This window comes from Netta rufina, assembly GCF_964035555.1.
Source record: "Netta rufina genome assembly, chromosome: 5".
NCBI lineage: Eukaryota > Metazoa > Chordata > Aves > Anseriformes > Anatidae > Netta > Netta rufina.
The window spans coordinates 60,273,500-60,295,771 of record NC_140128.1 but is presented as its reverse complement, the minus strand read 5'-3'; the positions used below and the strand labels follow the sequence as shown (position 1 = coordinate 60,295,771).

Below are 22,272 nucleotides of genomic sequence, written 5' to 3'. Positions count from 1 at the left end.
ACGTTATTTTTACTATCCTTGTTGGGTGTTACAGAATAATTAAATATTTGGAAAGGAAAAGAAAAAGTCGATCAAAGGGCTGGAGCACCTCTCCTATGAAGACAGGCTGAGGGAGTTGGGGTTGTTCAATCTGGAGAAGGGAAGACCTTAGAGCATCCTTCCAGTACCTAAAGGGCGCCTACAGGAAAGCTGTCAGGGAGTGTAGTGATAGTACAAGATGTAATGGTTTTAAATTAAAATGGGAGATTTAGATTACATCTGTAAGGAAGAAATTCTTTACTAGGAGAGTCAGACAGTGGAACAGGCTGCCCGGAGAAGCTGTGACTGCCCCATCCCTGGAAGTGCTCAAGGCCAGGTTGGATGGAGCTTTGAACAAACTGATCTAGTGGAAGGTGTCCCTGCCCATGGCAGTGGGGCTGGAATTAGATTATATTTAAGGTCCTTTCCAATCCAAACTATTCTGTGATTCTATGAAAAGAAAGTATTATATGTATTGAACAAACTTAACAGTACACGTAACTTTTTCTTCTGTTGTAGGTGGAGGGAGACTTCTTGAGCATATTCTGAATCCTCAAGAAACTCTAGTAAGACAAAGGGATTCTTCTGAGAGGGCAACGTTAAACAATAATCAAACGGGCTGGCATTCCATGGTAGACAGGTAAATAACTGCAACAACCATAAAATGAGGAAGATTTTTTTTGTTCGTTAATTTTAATGAGATTGATGATGTAACTGAATCACTGGGGTGGTTCTTGAGTCTGATAAAGCTGTGCTTGAAGTAAAACACTGGAGCCCAAGCATTTCTGTGATGCTTTTGCGTTTCTGTCATACTGAAAGCAGATGAAAGCTAGTTGGTGGGCAGGTTGTAACACCATTCTCAGAGGTGAGTGGGTATCACTTGGAATGCTTTTCTGCCTTCTGAACATATTTCTTCTATCCCAGTGGCTTGGGGAGTAGTGTGAGGAAGCTGGCTATGCAGAATTCTCTTGTCAGTGAGACTCTAAGCTGTCTATTTGTGGGAGCTGTATGAGACTTTATTGGGAAGGAGCAGCATCAGTTTCCAGGCTTTAGAATAGGTTAAGAAATTTTCTTAGCTATCAAGTCTGAAACACATTTTTCTTCAGGCAATAGTTGGATGTCATGATTTCAGTAATATACTGAGAAATACCTAAAGATGTACTGCCTTATGATGGTATGAACATATATATGAATTGTTTCAAATGGACAGGTTTTCAAAGATAAAATGCTGCTCTGCTAGATCTGAATTTTAAATGTAGTTTCACTGTTCAAAATGCAAGCATACAGCTCAAGGTGTTAAGCAATAAACAGAGAACTCGGTAACCTGTCTGTAACCTAAGATGAAAAAGCAAATTCTGTTTTGCATAAAGGTTTGGTAAGTTCATGTGCAGTGTCAGTCAGCTGGTTTTTTGGGCTATGCGAGGAGCTATGGAACTTACAATAACAAGTCTTTCTCCTATCAGGCCTACAGCTCTGCATGTAGACTCATGCCCTGCTTTTGAAAGACCCTTCCAAAATTGCAGTTCAATTGAGAAAACAGTGAAAAAAACAGAAGATTTACTTGAAGATCTTGGCCAGTTAAGAGAACAAATGCACAACATTGTACAGGTAAAGTACATTGTGTTAGAATGTCACACAGTTTGAATAAGGGGAATAAAAATTGATGAGAAAAACTTACAAGACTGACATTTGTTCACAATAGCATGAAATAGTGTTTTTTTTTTGTTTGCTTGTTTTGTTTTGTTTTTATGTGGAAGGGATTTGAGCCTGGGTAATGGTGTACTGTAGAGGCACTTACTGACATTCTACCATATATAAGATAGTAGGGGAAAAAAAAAGATTTATTCATTTTCTTCAAAGGTATTTGGATATTTTCAGTGCTTGTTTTCTGATGATTTTCTTCCTCTGATGTTAGAGCTAGAGCTGATGTAACAGCTCCATTTGGGAAAGCTTGATGTTCTACTCATGTACTTTAGCATTAGGGATGATTTAAGCAGATTCCTTTCTCTTTTTGCCATTTCTTTGTGTAAAACGTTGCTGTATCTTCAGAAAACATAGCTTAATCTCATCGTGTCTTACAGGATAGTTGATGCAGTTGATACCCCATTTCACAGATTTTTGTAACATATTAGTGGATGGCATTTTTAACTTTTCTTATTAGTAAGAGAGCCAATATCATTTGCCCCTTTTTACATCACAAATATCTGCATGCCACTACTCCTAAAAACTTCAGTTGAATAACATACCCTAGTATAGGCAACAGAACAGGGTGAGACAGGAAAAGGAAAGGTGGGTAAGAAAGAAGGGATGTAAGTGGTTTCAATTTTTTTCTTTCTTGAAGAAAAAATGTCACTAGGAAGACAAAGATGACTTCAACAAATGTAGTGTTGAGTCAACTAGGTACTTAGCTAATGACTTCTTGTCATTGCTTGAGATCTGTAGAGTTAGAGAATAAATGCTTGGGATGAATGACCACTAGCTTACCATGAGCAACTGGAAGGTCTGAGGTAAGTGAGATAGGTGGAGATGGAACAGAAGGTGGTGCTCTAACCCAAAAGAAGTGTTTAGTGAGGTTTAAATGTTCACAAGAAATTCATTGTGCCCATTTAAATTGATTGGATATCCACTCTAGATTTTACCTTGACAGCTCTGTCTTTTATGTACATTTCAATATCTCTTCTGTCTTTTTAGGAAGCAGATTTATGGAAATCAGACATGAATGATCTTATTAAGGTATACTTTGAACTTATTTTTTAAGAGTATAGTACTGAAACTGTTTTGAATGAGCTTGCAATGAGATAACACTATGGTAACTATTGCATATCTTTCTTTTTTAAAAAAAAAAAAAAGTTGCTGTTATGTACAGATGACATTACTCAGAGTAAGATGTAACTTGTTCATTGTCTTATCTTATTCAGTCTTCATGAGCTATCTTGAGGGAATGATGTAGAAGTCAGAAAGTTTCCTCCTCGAACAGGCATGGTGTGGAATGCTAATTTTGCTAATATAATTGCCATTTCATGCTCTGGGTCTAATAAGCAAGTCTACATCATTTTAAGGTTGAATGTGTATCTGTATTTCTTAGATGAAATTCATAAGAATACATAAGTAAAAAGCTGATAGTTGCTTCATTGTTTCTTATGAAAATTAAAAAAAACAGGGAGAGAGGATAATAGTGAATGCTGAGGTGTGGTGGTTTGCTCTTAAAACTTACATATATTGCCTGGTGCTTCTTGGGACAACGATGCCAAATGAGTGCATATATTTAGTAGTCTTCTGTTTTTTACTATGTTTTTAATTATACTTTACTATTACGTGAATAGATTTCCACGTAGTACCTCCTGCATATATCCAGAGTGCCACCTTTTCACGTACTTGCTTTGTTTGCATTGCTTCTCCTAGTTGCTATGTTATAGATTAGCATCTGAGACCTTTTAGTTCTTATGCCTCTTGACTTTTAAATGTATTTGCATTCTACTGAAAGTTCTTGTGTGATTGAAGCTGCTGATAGTACACGTGGACAGTATCTCATCTGCTGAGACTTGAACAGATAACAGATTAATAAGAATTCTGATCAGTGTGTAGCAAACTGAATTAAAAGCTCTGATTAAAAGGTAGTGGTTCTGTTTCTATTTCAGTCAAAAAAACCTGCTATTGCATCTGATCTTCCTGAACATCGTCAGCTCGTTAAACCGTCCATCCTTCAAAATGTTAAAGCACCAAAATCTCTACTGAGGGATGCTGAAAGGATTTTGAGAGGAGTTCAAAGCAGTAAAAAAGTTCTTGAAGAAAATTTGGAAGCCATTATTCGCGCAAAAGATGGGGATGCCATGTATTCATTTATTAATGCCTTGACAACGAACAGGTTAGACCCTATTATTCAAAGCTTTGTGTGACTATTCATTCCACATGCTCACCTTTTATTACCTCTCTTACAAATTTTTGAATGCCATTTATTGAAGAACTAGTGCAGTTCCCTGGGGGAAAGAAAGTATGTATTGATTGACTCTTCTTAGGAGTCATAATGTGATACTCTTAAACTTGAAATGTTTTTTGTACCTTGTGATGTGAATTTAATTTTTTTGATAGGTACCTGTTACTTCTTTGGATGTTCTGTGCTCCGGAACTTGAAGCTGAATTCTCAGACTGACAACTGGACAAACTGTTCAGCTGTCAGTAGCAGGGACTAAAAAACTCACTTAGCTTTTTGTAGACAATTTGCAGTAATAGGAAGACAAAAGAATAACGTCATCATTCAAAGCTGAAGAGGCTTCGTAAGCCTGTAAATGTTAAAGAATTAGTCATCACACAGAAGATCTTTTGTTTTTTGAACTTTTGCTTGTCAATTGGTAGTCAGTTGTGTTAAATACATGTATTTCAATCAATCATAGTTTTCCAACTGAAATATTGAGGAAGGTGACTCTTCATGTAAAGATCTTTCAGATATGATATCTGCTATAATTATCTTTTAGAAGAAGTGATAATCTTTGTCATCTGCTTTTTATCTTTTGAGTAGAAATGTTTTTGTAGTCCTGTTTTACCAACTTCTGATCAAAATAGGAACTGACACGTGGCTTCCACTTGTTCGTAGATCTTTGTAATAATGTTAGTATGTATCAACAGGAGAATTTTTGTAGGTGGCATCATGTAAGAACAGATTTAGGCTTAGGAAGTTCAGGTAAAGTATGCTCAGTGTCTTTTGGAGACTGTAGACATGCATAATCCTACTTTCTCTGTGTTCTGGGTTTTTGTTTCTATCATGTTTGTAGAAAAGGAACATGTTCCGCTACATTCCCAGGAATGGATCAGTGCAATTTAAGAAGCACTGTCCTAAAATATTTCCTTCTTTTATTTCAGAGATATGTCGGAGGAGATTCGTATCAGAAAGACTGTGGATGAGTGGATTAAGGCAATCAGTGCAGAAATCCAGGTATGGCTGGGGAAAAAATCAGTTCAGGTTTCTTGCATCATGCTTTTACATCTCACATTGTTCTTTCATGTTGATAATTAAGCATGATTCATTCACAGCTTAAAAACATGAGAAAACTGCTTATAATTACTGGTGTGTAGTTTGCTATAACACAATATTTGCCTCTATTCAAAAACATTCATTGCTTAATGAAAATCACTTGGTCGCAGTTGCTCGCTAACATAAAAAAACAGGCCACTTCTTAGATCTTCAAAGTTATCCACAAACTCCTCTGATAGCCTTGAAGATAAAATCTCCTTTTGCTATGTTTGTTTTATCTTTAGGCTGAAATGGTAAGAAATGATATGGAGCAAGTGAAATATGATCAAAAGGTCCCATGGATCAGGAGAGCCCCGAACATGAAGGCTATGAAGACCAATAAAGAAAGTAAATCAAAACCTCAGAAAATTCAAGGATGCTCAACAAAGAAGCTTTTATCTGTAGCTAAGCCATTGCAGAAGCAAGCAGAAGATAAGATGAGCAAACAGAGTTTTAGAACTTACTTTTCTTCTGAAAGTTTGCAGAGGAAGGAAAAAAGGGCAGATGTGAGTTCCCAAATAATTACTTCCTTTTTGGTAATGACTGCTTTGCTTTAGGTTGTAGAATGTGTGTGAAAAAAATGTTTGTGTGACTAGTAATTTTAAATGAAAACGATGGTCCTGTACAGTGTTTTTTTTTCTTGCCAGATTTGTCCTTGCATAACAATGTAAAATTCATTGTTATGTTACAAATTTGGATTATCCAGAACCTGCTATTTCATCTGGCTGTTGGTGTTCTGTATACAGAAGTTTCAATGTGTGCGTGCAATGTCATTTTGCAAAGCTTCTTTCTTTTTTTATCCCTAGACTTTAGTAGCACTACTCTTGTTTTCAAATTTTCATACATTAAGAACTGTAAACACTTTTTTTTTTTTTTTTTGTGATAGGAACCTGTTGGTCAAAGTGCAGTGGTACAAAATGAAGAGTATCTCAGCCAAGTTTATGGAAAACCAGTTTACCAAGGCCATCGTAGCACACTTAAAAAAGCACCGTATCTGAGATTCAACTCTCCCTCTCCCAAATCTAAAATTCAAAGACCCAAAGTGATAGAGTGTGTTAGAGGTAAGTGATTCCTAAATGTCAACAATGTGTTCCTTCCCATTTTTTTTCTATTAGGAATTCCTTATATTCCTTGTGTTTCTCTGCTCGTTCTTTATGTTTCCCTGCTCTTCAATTTAATGCTTAAGCAATTGCAGTGGGGTTATAAGATACCTCTTTCAAAACTAAACAGTAACAGCAGGTCTTCAGATTGGTTTGCCATGTACCTCGCTTATTTTGGATTGTCCAATTCATGCTTACACTACTGTGTTCACTAAGTTTAGAAATATATTTATTATTGCACAAGTCTTAAACTGAATTGCTGAAAGTAATTACATGAGTGCCTGGAAGTGGAGTGTGTTGAAAGACTAACCCAGCTTTTGATAAAGATTAGTGAGGGATGTGTATTCCTTGTGTAAGGTTTATCCACTCTTGTCATTTAATTGGCTTGACTTATTCAGAGTTAAGAAAATTTTGGAGATTTGGAAAATTAAAGAAGCCTGATATTGCTTTTTCCACCTCTAATATGTGAATTGAAAAATGCAAATTGAAATTGTTTGGGATGAAGATGACATCTATTAACCTGAAAACATTGAAAGACGTTAATTAGAAGCATTGTTTCAGCTCACTAAATAGAGAGAACTCTTCCTTTGTTACTCGTCAGATGTAAATACAGAGTATAACTTTTTTTGTACTAACTTGTTGTTTAATTGATGAAGGTTATTAGTTGATAATGAATTTTATTCATTAGTTATGTGCGAAGTGTTAAGATCAGAAGATTCTAATTTATAAACCTATTAGGAATGTTTAAATTAAAAGAAATGAAATTGTATCTGTCACAGGTAAATGTAGATAAATTTTATGTTAAATTAGTAGAATTGAATGCGTCCTCTAGTAAGATTCATCCATTCATTAAAAATAGTCTTTATTTCGGTTTTAAAACAGTTGATTTCTTTTTGGAATTTTCTCAGTAATTTTTGTTGAGTCTTTCACAAATCATTAACAGTTTGAAATTGTACATCTTAAATTTGTCTGTTTTAATGGGATCTGTTTTATTTTCCAGTTATCTTTTCAAAACATACTGTTTCTTAATACAGTGATTAAGATTAATCTGTAATAGATCCATCAGAAAAACTAATGTGTAGGATTAAGGGGAGACTTAGAGGTCATTACTACTGTTACTGTTAATAACTAGAGTGCTTGTTATGAAGGATGAAGTTTAATCAGTGAATTTTCTGAAGTGGTTGTACTGTTATTTTCATTATGACTGAAGCAATGGAGAGTAACTACTCTTCTTCTCTGTATCTGTACAGAAAAGAGTATAGTCAAGATATTCCTTTATTGAAAGTTGTTAGGAGATGGAAAAAAAAAAGAGATTACAATCCTAACACATTGTTAGGAGGTAAAAAAGATTGCAAGATACCAACAAAACAGCAAGGATTAGAAAATCTCAGCAAAGAAAACAGCAGTGGAATGCAGAAGGAAAAAAAAAAAAAGATTTTTAGTTTCTTCTTCCCGCATCAGAGAGCAAGCAAATTACATGATAAGGGATCATCATCAAGGGAAATATTGTATTAAATGTAAGAGGCAGTTAAAGTGATGGTGGGCACAATTAAGATTATAGGATGAGCATCAGTGGAAAAAGAGTGCAGTATTTGTTAGCTTTCCTATTCACTTCTTGTTCTCGTGCTGATGGCACTCATGCAGGAAAAATACACTTGATGCAGTCTTTACTGTCACATTTTTTAAAAAAGAGTGTTTTCATTATAACTGTCAAAATATTATATGCTGTATGAAATAAGACATTAATATGACAAAGGCAGCCACTTAACGAGACCATGTTTTTAGGTCATAAAAATGTGTGGTATTAAACATTGAATTTATGTCTCTGGAGACTAGCACTGCTATTATTTTTTTCAGTTATGGTGTACATCCGTAGTGTCAAATCCTCAGAATAGTACAAGAATCTATTGTTAAGCACAGTGTAGTCTTTAGGTGATTTCCTGGCACTCTTATGACTGCTGTATAATTCAGTTGTGATCCATGAAGAAGAAGTGTTATTGGTAGAAAGTATTTGCAGTTCTCAAAACTCCCTTGAAAACGTGTTGTGTAGTCTTGGTAAAGATCAAAAAGACTTCTGAAAACTTAATTTATTTTAAAATAGGGAAAATTCAGTATATGAAAACTACTAGTCCTGTTGCTTGTATTTTTGATTTGACCTCTCTTGAAAGATCTGCCTTGTTTTTGGAAATGACAGGGTGCTCATTTGAAGGATCAGTATGATATATCACTCTTTTTGACTCTACTGGCAGTGCTGCACACCTGTAATTTAGTTTATTCTGTGCATGCATTTTTGAATAAAATGTGTGTTACTAAGCACTTAGTAACCTTATAGTTAATGCTACACTACAGTGACCTCAAAGATTTGGACTGAGAACAGACACTCCTTTAAAAATATTGAATCAGCAGTTCTACTTTTGCTGAGTCCTGGATGACATTTTTCATCTTGATTTATAGCGTTCTTGTCTTTTGGAGGTCACAACCTTTCCAGGGAGCCCAATCTCATCATTTCAGAAACAATACCTCGTGAAGAGACAGGACAAGTGTGTTGGGTGTTGTCCCCACATCCCTGCCTACACCCCCACATAAATCCAATTATGCTAAGAAGTTCATTTGATCTTTTGACACTAAGGATGTCCTACTGCTGGCATATTTAATTTGGTAGTGGCGATGAAATTTAAAGATACAAATTGCATGCAGTTGTAATAAGCTGTTGCTGTGCTTTAGCTTGTTTTCTGTTGGAGGCAAATAGTAAATGAAAGAGAAAACTACCTACTGGATCCATGCTGCATTTAATCTTCCAGGTCTCCTGAATGTGGCAAATACAGTTTAAAAGGTATTTGCTTGAAAACAGAATGAACTCTGGATAGCCTTTACCCAAAGTAATACTGTTCCAAGTCATTAAGTCATACTACAGCGATGCAGCCACACGTGTGTTTGCAATAATAAAGCCATCATAAAAATCACTTCTCCATTTCACATCAGACTGCAGTTACAGAAAACTGCATTTATTTTATTTGCTGTCAAGATGCAAAATAAGGCACCCATGTATCCTTATCTAAGGGAAGAAAGGAAGAAGCTAGAATTTCTTTTGGCGTATCGTTTACAACAATAGTGCTCCTATGAATATTTAACCTATTTCCAAATTTTCTAACTTTGATGGCTTAAGGCTGAGGTCAGTCTTTGTTTTGATACCAGCAGTGCTTGTCTTTGACTTTTATATGACAGTTGGTCGGGTTGCTTAACTTTTGTGCTCTCCTGCATCTTGCTAATAAAATGGAAAAGTAATACTGCAGTGTTCTATATGAGTCTCATGATGACAAAATTGTTGGATGTTTGTGTGGACTGCTATTCTGAAAGAGGCAGTTACGGCAGGAAAGTATAACTAATAAAATTAGAAACAGATCCCTACTCCTCTATAATAGGAGTGTAAATAAAATGAAACAAAATTGAGTAAGCACTTTAAAGCATGAGGTTCTTTAAGAAACCTTGCATGTATTAGACATGGTTAGTTTCTGTCTTCATGGAATTGCACCCAGAGATTCCCTTCCTAGCCTTGATATACCAGGTGATAAAAGGCTTTAAAATAACTGCAAGTAGTTGGCCTTGAGCTTGATTGGCTGGAAAATCCAGACTTATTAAATGACTCTTTTTTGTTAGAGCAGTCCACTGAGCTTGTTTTAAATTACTGTTAGAATAAGGATGTTTATTTAAGACTGAAATGGCCATCTGGAGAGCCTCTTTTCAGTCATTTTATAACTTTCTCAACCATTTTCTTTGCAAATAAACTGTAGTGACTAGTGCTGTAGTGCTTGGCTTCTTCTGGAAAGTTAGGAAAAAAAATCCAGCTATTCACACTTTAATGAGCAAGGGAGAATTTCTTAGAGGAAAAAAAAAAAAAGCTGGAGTTGTTTTCTTGCATAATTCGAACTAATAAATATATGTAAACACCACTTTTTTAAAACTAAGTTTAATTAAATGTCTAGTTTCTGCCCAGTGCAAATAAACTTTTCAGGGGGAAATGAAAAGTTGAAAGCAATTAAAATGAGGTGCTGCGTGTATACAGTACTTAATCATTCTTACTGTGAGAACCTTGTTTTTACAAGTTGGCGGTATTACAGATACGTTGCCAATTTCTGTTTTTACTCAAAAGTTCAAGGCCAGGGGAGACTGTTAGATCATGTAGTACGACCTCTCCTAAATCACAAGCCACTGAACTGTATCTATTTATGTTACTGAGTCCAGTAATTTGTCTTTGACTAAGGAATGATTTTTCTGGCTAATCTATGCTTGAAGAAAGGCATGTGTGCATCATTTAAAGACATGAGAAATTCTGCCCTTAATTACTTCTTCCCGTGGCTAGAAGCAACCTTATGGTTCAAAAGTAAATGGGACACTTTAAATTTAGTACCTGATTTGTAGTGAGCGTTTGGATTCAGTTTACAGCTACTTCAGTTTCCAGTTGATTTCCCTAAAAAAAAAAAAAAAAAAAAAAAAGGTCTTTTAATGCCCAATCTATTTAAATATTTACAGAGATACAGGGTTAAAACTGAACGCCGTGTTGTCATAGATAGAAGTCATGTGCTCCACCTTACTTCTGTCTTGATGAGATATCTGAGGACTACGTTTATCCACTTGACCACAATATTGTATTGTGATTTCTCGTTGCCTTGCTTATCCAACATGACCTTAAAACCTTTCTCAGTGACACTTCTTTCTAATCTGCATTTTCTGATTGACGAGTTACAAGTTGCTGTTCTTGTTTGTACGCTTATAACCCATAATCTTTGTGCACTAAAAGGCCACTCTTTTGGGTGGATTGGCTTAATTCTGTGTCTGTGTTCTTAAAAGTCACATTATCAATCTTTATTATCCCTAAATGTTGACTTTTATTATTCAATTAATTAGAAATCTATTAAGTATGAACAAAGCTAAAAAGTGTTTATTGATGTGTTAACTGGTCATTTATACACGAAGGGTGAAGATTAGTAACAACAAAGGTCTAAGATATTTTATATCTATCTATCTAAAACAGATTTAGCTACTCAAAAATTATAATTTTAACTCATTTACTACTGTCAATACTAAGATATCTGACATAGCACCATTAGATTCTGCCCTTCTAGTCTTGCACCCTCATTCCCTCCATATTCCACAGCAAAAATTTGGAGCCGTTTCAGCTGAAGGGTTATTTTAGTAGTGTGTGATGTTACTGTGTTCGGACATGCATTGATCTGTGCAAATTATCTGGCTGTTGTTACAGGTACAAAGGTAAAGTCAGCAAGAACGCAGACTTGTTCTCATGCACAGAAGGTAGTGACCAGTCCCAAAACCCAGCATCCTTTATATGCACTTACTCAAGAAAATCAATATCTTTTTAGTCCAAATAAAGATGTAGCAGCTGCCTGTGGTCCACTTGAAGGTCACCTAATTCCTATGGCTATTCCACTAGGTAAGAGCAAATAACCTGTAAAAGGGATGTGTGTAGGTTAACACATGCAATTTTGTGGAAATGTAACTTCCATCTCAAGTCAGTGATTTGCCCTGGTCCGTGAGATTTACATCTGCCTTTCTTGTGGGAAATGTTTGTGGGAGAACATTTGAAATGTGCTCGTTCTTTTAATTCTTCATGCTGGATATCACAGAATCACAGAATTTCTAGGTTGGAAGAGACCTCAAGATCATCGAGTCCAACCTCTGACCTAACGCTAACAGTCCGCACTAAACCATATCCCTAAGCTCTACATCTAAACGTCTTTTAAAGACTTCCAGGGATGGTGACTCCACCACTTCCCTGGGCAGCCTGTTCCAATGTCTAACAACCCTTTCGGTAAAGAAGTTCTTCCTAACATCTAACCTAAAACTCCCCTGGCGACCTAAAACTCCCCTGGCGTATATCATATCATGCAGGATATACACCCTGGCTGAGGTGTATATTATTTGTATAGCTGTAGATACTTTCCTCAGTATGCTTTCAATTTCTAGGGCTCATATTCTGGCTTTAAGTTTGTTATCTGTGTAAGTAGGAACTGAATCATTAGGGCTTGAATTCAACATTTACCATGACTTCAGCTCAACAATTTCTGCCAAAACACACTAATTAATTTTCACGGCTTCTGTATTTTTGGACTTCCAGTAGAACCTCTTTACAGGCCTTATTTCAAGAAAGGTTACTATTACGTTAGCATTTAAAGATGATAGTTATTAAATAAAAAAGTAAGGGAGTCTCAAATCAAAATTTGATAGATACTAACCTAAGTGTAATTGTATTTTGAATATAGTTAACAAAATGTGAGGGGAGCAGGAGCATGGTATGTAATTTTAACTACACTGACAAAAACAGTGTAGTTATTCTTATTTTCAGCAATAGGTGTCACCCAAGTCAAGTAAACTGAATAGCTGCAAAAAATGGCTGTGGCAAGTTTACAGTTTTTGCTCAGAAAGTCGTAAATTTACTTGGTGAAGCATAGTGCGTTCCTCAGTGGTAATGGGTAAAATACAGGCTTGTTCTGTAATTGTGCATGAGATCTTAGTCTGTTTCATGTAAAACACTGACAATTTAATTTTACTTAGTTTATTAATTTACATTTTGTTTTAAAGATTTTTATTCATAAATATATATAAACATTTTTTAAAACTTTTCTTAGGTCAAACCCAAATTAGTGACATCTCCTTGCAGCCTGCTGGAGTAGTTATAGGTAAACCCCATCCTGTTACAGTTATGACATCTCTTCCTCAAGTACCACCAAAGCCTCCAGTTGAGATAAAAAAACCAAACATAGCTGTGATAGAGATGAGATCAGAGAAAAAGGATCCACCTCAGTTGTCTGTGCAGGTATGTATCAAGAGTGATGGTTATTTGTTTATTTTAATAAATAAGTGCTAAATAAAGACAGTCTAATCCACCAGTAACTTACTCTGACATCAGTGGCTGATTTTTCTGTAAGCATTTGAAATGTGCAGAATGGAGGGACCAACAAGTTGTCACATCTTAACAACGATTTAACCAAAATAGAATAACTGTTTCTTTTGTAAGTCAGCTATGTGTTTGTAAAATAGTTCTATGTCATGTCATATTTCACTTTTTTTTTTTTTTTTTAATAAGACTTTCTAGCCAGAACAAACTTTGAATAAAAAAGTATTAATATAAATGACAATTTTCTTGGAAGGGTGGTTTGACCTTTAAGACTTCCTTCTCAAGCATGATATTCAACCCAAGAATTTCACTCCTGATTAATCAACCATTGAAGTCCTTACCTGTCTTTTCTTATTTTCACATAAGCCTGTTGTCAAGAAAGTTCATGTTTCTTGCATGTTGAGTATCTTGGATTCAAATTATAGAGAATATATACATGCCTACCTGCACCTTTCAGGTACAAATGATACAATGATACATAGAACTAAAGCTAAACACAGGTAGAGCATGGGTTTGTCCCCTTACCGTATCACGGGATTCCACTCACATACCTTTTTCCTGTTGTTCTTCAATGGGTACAGTGATTTTCCCCCCACACTCCCCTAAAGAATTAAGCAAGTATTTATCATTTATATTTGTTCTCCAAAAAAGAAGTGTTGATGCTGTAATGGACATGCCTTTATTGCAAGATACATTGTAATAGAATTATCCGTTTATCTTACCATACCAGATATATGACAACATGAAGCCAACAACCATCCTTACACAGCAGCTTGTAGATCAAATGAAATAGATTGCATGGCAAACACACATGCTATATGAATAATTATATTTATCTGTCATAACATGCAAGACATGCATCAGGGAATTACATAACAGAAGGAATCAGGTAGCATGACAAAAAAAGGATAATATTTCTGGGGCTAGGTTGTTGGTTTTGGTTTTTGTGACTTAGTAGCAAGAGGAAGATAACACAAAAGAAGTGGAAGAATATAAAAAGTTCGACAATAGTAGCTGAGCTAATACATAGTTTTTCAGACTGGTTATTTGTTCTGTCCTAGGTGTTACCAAATGTAGATATTGACAGTATTTCAAGTGGCAGTGGCAGTGTAGACCATGTACCTCCAGGCTCCGAACCTGCACTTCCTCCTGTTGATGCTGTAATCCAGGTATTGATTGGTCTAAATGAATGTGTGAGTTGAATTTTGTTAAAAAAAAGAAAAATCAGTCAATTATGTTAAATTTCTGCAACATTATCTCATATTTTGTTTTAGGTAGAGAAATTAGGAAATTCCAGTTCCAGGAAAGATGGAGCAGTTATTTTTGAAGCATTTAGCGTGAGGGATTTGTTTAAGAAAATGAAGAACTGTAGCAAGATGCTCTTCCAAGACTGAATAATCACTATTGTGAAAATCTGTGCCTTGTTAAGAGCTGTAATTTCTTATTGGCCAATGTAATGTCCGTCTTATACTGGCTTCAGTGTTTTCGCATAAAGACTGAGGATGTTCTTCATTCCTCTGTCTGTTCCTTGGCCATATTTGAGTGGTTAGTGACATGCATGTGTAGCCTGTCATTGGTATTCTTCTATCTGTGGGCAGGTGACACAACATGGTTAGGCCATGGAGCTGGCTGCTTCCCTCAGTTCTTTTTCCACATACCTTTTCTAAAGTGTTTTAAATATAATCTAAGCAATAACGAAGGCTTTTGTTCAACTAAAATATTTACTGCTGTGTTTTGCAAGATAAGGTTGTAAACTAAGGCACATATTTGCAGGGTGGCACATTTCCAGTGGACATCTGTCTTGTCCATCTCACAGACTGGACAGTGAATCGAAGAAGGCACGGAGATGCACTGGTTGTTTCTGTTTAGTTATTGTACCTTCTGTTTTCTCTTTGTCTCAGATGCCATTTTGGCTTAAGGAGCTAGGTCGTCCGGAGTCCTGTGGTCGTGATATTCACAGGATAACACAGAAACCAGTGGCAAAAATAACAATGATTATTTTTAAATTTAATTATTAATGTACACTGTAAAAATTGTACATAAGCAAATTGCTTAAGACACTTTCAGATTTTTGCATGCTATGTTTTGCAGTAGTTTGTGTTACTGATTTAATTTTTTTTACTAAGATTTATAGGTATTGCCCTAGAGCTTTTGATGGTGAGATACTCCATTAGATTCAGTACCAGTAAGGTTTAGTTGTCAGCATACAACAAGGAGCTATAATAAGCTCTCTTTATGCTATGCAAAGAAATTTCTCGTAACTTTTAAGATAGATAAAGCACTTTTCCTGGATTCAGGCTGTTGACAAGACTGACAATTTAACTGCATTCTCGGCATGAAGTTTTTCCTGCTAATGCATTTCTTTCTTTTCCGCCAACATGAGATACTTAATAATTTCCATCTGTCTTTTTAAGACTCCAGAAGATTTACATAGTGAGGAAGAAGACGCAAAGTTTCCAGGAACAAATTTAATTGATGTTACCGATGGTATGCAGGTAATTATATTGCAAAGATGTCCTTTCCTTTTAAATGTTTTTCTGTTTGCTTTATATTATTCTATCATAATGGAAAATACAGTTTAGAAAATTAGTTTGCTTTATGAGCAACTTTAAAAATACCCATTGTGAGCAATACTGAACTGTTCACAGTGCTATAAATAATATCACAAATTCCTGTATGTTAGTGAAGGACCTTTGAAAAAATTACAGTAAAAATTAAAATTAACTTTTATTTATATGTGTTAGAATGCACTAGCAATAGAAGTAGTCCTCTAAAATCAGTGGTGATTATAGCACTTTGATTTCACAGTTTCAAGCTCTAAGTGTAATACATATATAAGAGGCTCTTAGAGATTTTAAGTGAGATGATGGAAACTTTTAAAATGTGAAAGCATTTTCTGAGGTTCCCATTTTAGAAAATTTTAGTATAAAACAATTTGTATGTGTCTTGGAGGTCCTAAAATGCTGTAGTATAATATCTCATTTCAGTCAGAAGTTATTTTAATGCCTTTTTTAAGTGATACACATATATAACATGTACTACTTACCTCATTGGGCCCATTAAGAGATGACAAGATTTTGTTTTGCTCGATGTCCTGTCTTGTTAGGATGTCTGTGCATATTTAACATCACTGATGTTTCTTGAATATGATGGCATGAATTTATTGGAGATATTCTTTTACAGTTCAGTCTTTTTAGGTAACAAGTACTCTGCTTGTCAGTCAGTGTGGGGGCTGACAAACACTCGAGTTTGGTGAACCAGGCTGTATTTCACTTCTCTGGATTAAGAGCACAAGCAGAAACTCAATGGTAGCTAAGAAAGGATGGCTCAGAAGGCAGCAAGATGCTCTTACCCAGCTCTTGCGTATTATCTTGCCTCTGTGGAAGATAGCAGATTTTGTCTCCTGCTGTGTTTAAGTCTAAGTCAAGTCGTCAGGAGCTTGAAAATTAGGTCTTTCGCTAGTATCCTACTGAAGTGATTTTTCCTCTTTCTGGTGAGATAGACTTGTCCTGTTCTAGTCAAAATGTACCCCAGTTGTTTTTGTTGTTTGAACCTATTCTATGTGCTCCTGACCCCAGGATCAGAGCATACATTAAATATTAACTCTGTAGCCTACAGGTGAATAGAGTTGATTTTATTTTAAATATTAATTTATCATTTAAACTTGTCAGTTAGTTAAAACATTTTAAAGGTGTAGTTTTTCTTTCCAAAGTGGGGAAATGACTTATTTTTTTTATTCCAACATTACCTATATTATTGGAGGGGAGGAACTGAATCTATTTGGACAAGTTTCTCTTTTTAGCACAGAAAAGATCTTTAAGAAATCACAGAATCACAGAACAGCTGGGGTTGGAAGGGACTTCTGAAGATCATGTGGTCCAACCCCCTGCCCAGCAGGATCACACAGAGCACATTGTGCAGGATGGCTTCCAGGCAGGTTTTGAATATCTCCAGAGAAGGAGACTGCACAACCTCTCTGGGCAGCCTGTTCCAGTGCTGTCACCTCACAGTAAAGAAGTGCCCCTCATATTGAGCCGGGACCTCCTGTGCTTCATTTTGTGCCCGTTACCTCTCGTCCTTATGCTGGGCGCAAGTCCCACACAGTTTTTTAATGTGAATAACAGTTATTTGTTCTTTATTTTTTCATTTTTCTCCTGGATTGCTTTTAACTTTTATTTTTGGCAATGGGATATATTTTAACCACAATACTGAAAAACATTCCAAGTGAAACATGTTTGGCCTATGCCCATACAGACAATGTGGAAACATAAAATCAACCTCTGGAGTGGCAGGAGTACTTAAGACATCAAAAGATACAACAATGGATTTATAACAATATATAACAATATATTTTATAACAATAACTTCGATTCAGATGCATGAAAGAATGCACACAAAGTGCTATATGGGAAAATAACTTCCTGTTGTCTCCTCCCCTCCCTCTTTATGGAAGCTTAATTCTGTTAGAATGGTAGAGAGTGTATATTTGCATGAATTTTTATTATTTATTTATTTTTTTACAATGATGGATGTCACAGAAAAGCTTTAGGACCTTGGCCCAGGCATTTCCCTTTCCTAAGCTTTGCTTTACTTTTCCAACCAGAAGGTACACACATCCAAGAGCTGCTTAGGTGCTGAAATACCAATTGTTAGGGGATGCCAAGTGGGACAGCCTGAGAAAAGGAAGGCTTCTGCAGTGCCTGTTGCCAGGTCCAGCCAGGAAAGAGATTGATCGTGTATTGCCAATAGGCACATGCACAAACAGGTGTGCAATACACAAGTGCACGTATCCAAGCGCACACGGGTGGCTGCACAGATCAGCACTCAGACAGCACCACCGGGCTGATCCCGTTCCCCTTTCCAGCAGCTCAGGGTGGACTGACTCCAATTCCTCTAATATGTGCACACACACATATCCTGCCCAGATGTAGGGCTGTCCCATACCTGGTTCCCAAACCATTTGTCCTGCTTGATGGCTGTTTTGGCTTGGTACTTGCTGGTGCTCACTGCTGGCACCAGAAGCACTCACAGGCCCCAGGACCTGGGGGCTGACTCCAGTTGCTGGTACTTTGACCTCCTTATATTCACACATAATGGAAAGCCCCTTTCTGGTTCCTTCTGGTAAACAACGCACAAGAGGTTTTGTACTGTCCCAAAATATTCTTCCCTACATCCTTCAGGAATTCTCCTTCTCCCTACTCTCCTAGATCATCCCCATGGAGCCTTAAAGCATCTCTGGAGGGTCGTTCCAGTGGCTGGGTTTCACACCTGGACACTGGGGCTGATTCCTCTCCTGCAATAGCCCTGGTAAGGGGTGCTTGGTTCTTGTAGGCAGATGCACTGTGTCCCAACTCGTAAAATGCAAGTTCTGCCACAGGCAACAATGATGGATGTGTGTTGTTTCCCCATTGGGACCTTGCCATCTGTGTCTAAAGACCCCGAATTACAGTTTCCAAAGCAGTTGACTTGGGTCCTCTAATTTCATAATAAAACAAAACACCTATGGAATAAAGCAGAAAGGGTTGTTACAGCTTCGCTTTACACACTTCTTTATTTTTCACCAATTGTTGTACCTACAGGAGTTATTCAGACTGTCTGCACAGAAGAGATTTCATAATGCCAACCCTTGCATGGACACTGTCTTATTCCAGAGTGTGATACTTGTTCAGTTAACGCGTGCCCCAAATGGACTTAGAGATTTATTGAGTCTGGTCTCCAAAGCATGAGCAGCCACAACTGGCAATAACTTTAACAAGTTTACAAGGCTTTTATGTCAGGCAGACATCCTGCTCTTTCTAAACATTCCCTAATTGCAAGGTGGGGACTTGTTTCTCAGTATTTTTGCTTGAATACCACCCCAAAATGCGTACCCTGCAGAGATCATAGAATCATGGAACAGCTCACCTTGGAAGGGACCTTAAAGATCATCCAGTTCCAACCCCCCACCATAGGCAGGAATGCCACCCACTAGATCAAGTTGCCCACGGCCTCATCCAACCTAGTCTTAAACACCTCCAGGGATGGATCAGAGTAAACATATTCACCTTAACTCCAGTTTTCAATAAATGCTCTGTGGGACAGTGCGATTGTGATTATTCAGACATGTAACTCTTCAGGTAGAATTTCACAGATGGCACCTGCAATGCAATCTCACCTTGCTGGGAGACTTGCTTTAGAAATCCGTGACTAAGTTTTGGATAACTTTTATAAGGGACTACACGTATACATGCTTGGTAACAGAACTAAATTAATCCATACTACCTAATCATCTCAAACATTTGTTTTAATTATCTGAATGTAATTTGGGAAATATCATTTAAGCTTGATACTTTGTGAGAAAGTATAGTGATTAATATTCCAATCGTATCTCTGAAAGACTTTCTAATTTATGCCATATTTTGATTGGGAATTGTGATAGATATTTTCAACAGTCTCTGGGGAGTTAAAATGCAGACTTGAGTGCAGATTATTCAGGATTGGTCTACAAGGTGATATATGTGCATGTTCAATCTCTATAATTAAATGCTGATTTCTTTCATTTTTTAAAAATTTCAGCAGAGATCATATATCACCCCCATGTAAATATAACCTTCTTTTGGATTTGTATGCCATTAAACATAGCATATTTTATGCTCATAATTTAGAAATGCAGGAGAACTGCGAAAGTTTGTCAGAAGTTACTAATTATACGCAAGATTTATTGTATGTACTTGGTTTATTTAATCCAGATGTTTGCATCTTGCATACTTTCAGAAAAGATTATATTAAATAGGCAACATCAAAGAAAATTTATGGAGTAGTGCAGTCAGAAGAAAATGCATAATGAAACACTGGGCAAAGACATCTTTACGTTTGCTGTCAGAATGAGTTATGGTTATGAATACATACACGCTAACAGAATGAACTGCTTATCTGCTTGCAAGTCATCCAGTGCCATTCTGAGTTTAACTTTACTGTCTTCTTTCTGAATGAATGCACAGAATGACTGTGAGATCTTTGTTTGCGATTCTCCAAATATACATATTCTGTTTTGTCTGCTTTGTAAGTTACAGCTTTTATATGAAAAAAATAATACTCTCTAAACTCGTTAAAGATCCAGAAGCTCTCCAGTAGCTATTTGTTGTAATACTTGTCATGGAAATCTGTCTGACCTTTCAGTTTTAAAGTATGTTAAGGTAGGAGAGAAGCATTTTAATGCTGGATTGGGGAAAGAGAGGAAACTGTTAGTCATTTTTTTCTCTTCTCTCCTTTCTTTTTCATATTAAGTACTTCATTTAATTTTTTATTGGTTAAAAGTAAATTTATTTTGTAGAAAAAAAGAAAACCTTTCTTTCCTTTGTGTGTTGGAGATCATTCTTAATAAATGTAGATTTACAGTGAGCCTTTTTATGCACCATAATACGCTTTTCACTCATAATTTGGGGCTCAGCTCTTCATCTCCTTTTAGCATGCCCAATCTTCATAGAGAATTATTTTAGTTTCTGAGATGTTTGCTTCTAATTTTATGAGAGATGGATACAGGTTCTCATACATCAGGGGACACTCAGTATAATATGATGGGTTGGTGACTGTGCTTTTTGGGACTTAATGCTTTCTGTGCACACAGGAGGAAGAAGGAGGGTGATATCTGGGGAAATACAATTTAATGAGCACAGAGTCGTACATTAAGGTTAAATTCAAAACATCTCTGGTGAATTTGTTGCCCAGAAATGTCTTCTAACTTTTTAGCAATCTAAGTTAGTTTAACTATAAACGTTAAGGGAACATACGTATAAATTATTAATGTCTGGCTTCGGTGATGGCAACTTTATTAGAGCTTTGAATGACTGCACGCTTGTTCTGCACACTTCTGGCAAGGTATCTTTCAGCCAGAAGGCCAGAAAGTTTAATTTTTAAAAGCAAACCAAAACAACAAAACCCAGCAACAAAACCCACTAATTCAGCAAGTAACTGTAAAAAGTTTCCTAAGCTCTTTTTTTTTTTTTTTTTTTTTTTTAAGGAGGTGTATTTCTCAAATATGTATTTCAAAAAAACCCCAGAGTTATGTCACGAGTTAATTAATCCCATATTAATATTACCATTGGCTCCCTGCCCTGTGTGGGAAATAAAAGGCAAATCATGTTATTTTACCCAGAAGTTCTTATACCCTTATACCTCTGCAGATTTATGATTTGCTAGGTTTAGAATTGTGTCAATTAACTGCAACATAATAAGAAGGGAAAACATAGTTTGTGTTCTGCGATATGCACACAACTATTTCTTGAGAAACAAAATCTGATGGTTACCTCAGTGACACTGTCTTCTAAAAATATATTATAATTTAATTTACTAATTATTTTTAGGATCAGGAAGAGGAGAGGGATGAAATTCCAGAATTCACTGAGCCTCTTCTAGAGCTTAATGGACATTTTAAAGTTGCCTCGCCAACATACAGTGGTCCTGTGTTTCCTCCAGTGGCTTCTGCTCCTCAGCAGTCTTCTGATGTTTTGGATAAACTGATTGAAAGGAGAGAAACTATAGAAAACAGGTTGATAAATTGGTGAGTTGCAGTGTAACAAAATATCAGGAGAATACGTATGAAAGAAGGAACAAATCTGTAAGAATACTTTCCCTTTTTTCCTCCCCTCTCTTCCCTTCTCCTCTTTTCTTTGAACTTCCTTATATTTTGTGACAAGAATACTGTTTTCTATCCTTTTAGGTGTCTTGATGGTTACTGATAGTTATACACATTTTATTTTCGTAGGGTGGAACAAGAAATAATGGCAAAAATTATCAGTGAGATGTACCCAGTTCAAAAAGAAACAGTGCCCAGTGTTAGCACATCAGAGGGGGAAGACAGCGAGAGTGTAACCTCTGACATTGGTAAGTAGGAGTTAATGTTCTCAGAGGATGGATTTTCTCAAGCATAGGCTAATTTTAACAAGTTCTCTAGATAGCTGTGCTCAAGAGCAGATTATGCTGTACCAGTGAAACTCTTATTATACAAAAGAGTATGCTTTAATTTGAGACTGAGCAAGTGTTATAAGGCCACTGAAATTAAAAAGCAAAACAACAACATAAAACACACAAAATGCACAAATAATTGTGCAAAAATTGGCCATCCAAATTAGATTTTGAATGTGCATAGCATTTTGCTAGGCCTGTAATGCTTCTTTGCTTTTCTTTTTTTTATTAGATAAATCCAAAAAAAAGTGATAATCTTATAAAAATGTGATAATGAGAGAAAATAAATC

The 22,272-nt window shown here is 36.2% G+C and overlaps 1 protein-coding gene across 1 annotated transcript in view; it reads left to right on the top strand.

The window, feature by feature from the left end:
• The window catches only part of KIAA0586, a 70,651-nt gene that overhangs the window by 7,719 nt on the left and 40,660 nt on the right, over window positions 1-22,272 (top strand). The window contains exons 9-21 of the mRNA XM_084288016.1: window positions 538-658; window positions 1,482-1,626; window positions 2,710-2,751; window positions 3,657-3,883; window positions 4,876-4,948; window positions 5,272-5,532; window positions 5,913-6,087; window positions 11,387-11,575; window positions 12,771-12,958; window positions 14,101-14,208; window positions 15,454-15,534; window positions 21,382-21,578; window positions 21,783-21,901. Of these exons, the coding sequence (XP_084144142.1) occupies window positions 538-658; window positions 1,482-1,626; window positions 2,710-2,751; window positions 3,657-3,883; window positions 4,876-4,948; window positions 5,272-5,532; window positions 5,913-6,087; window positions 11,387-11,575; window positions 12,771-12,958; window positions 14,101-14,208; window positions 15,454-15,534; window positions 21,382-21,578; window positions 21,783-21,901 (1,926 nt within the window). The remainder of the gene's footprint in view (window positions 1-537; window positions 659-1,481; window positions 1,627-2,709; window positions 2,752-3,656; window positions 3,884-4,875; window positions 4,949-5,271; window positions 5,533-5,912; window positions 6,088-11,386; window positions 11,576-12,770; window positions 12,959-14,100; window positions 14,209-15,453; window positions 15,535-21,381; window positions 21,579-21,782; window positions 21,902-22,272) is intronic.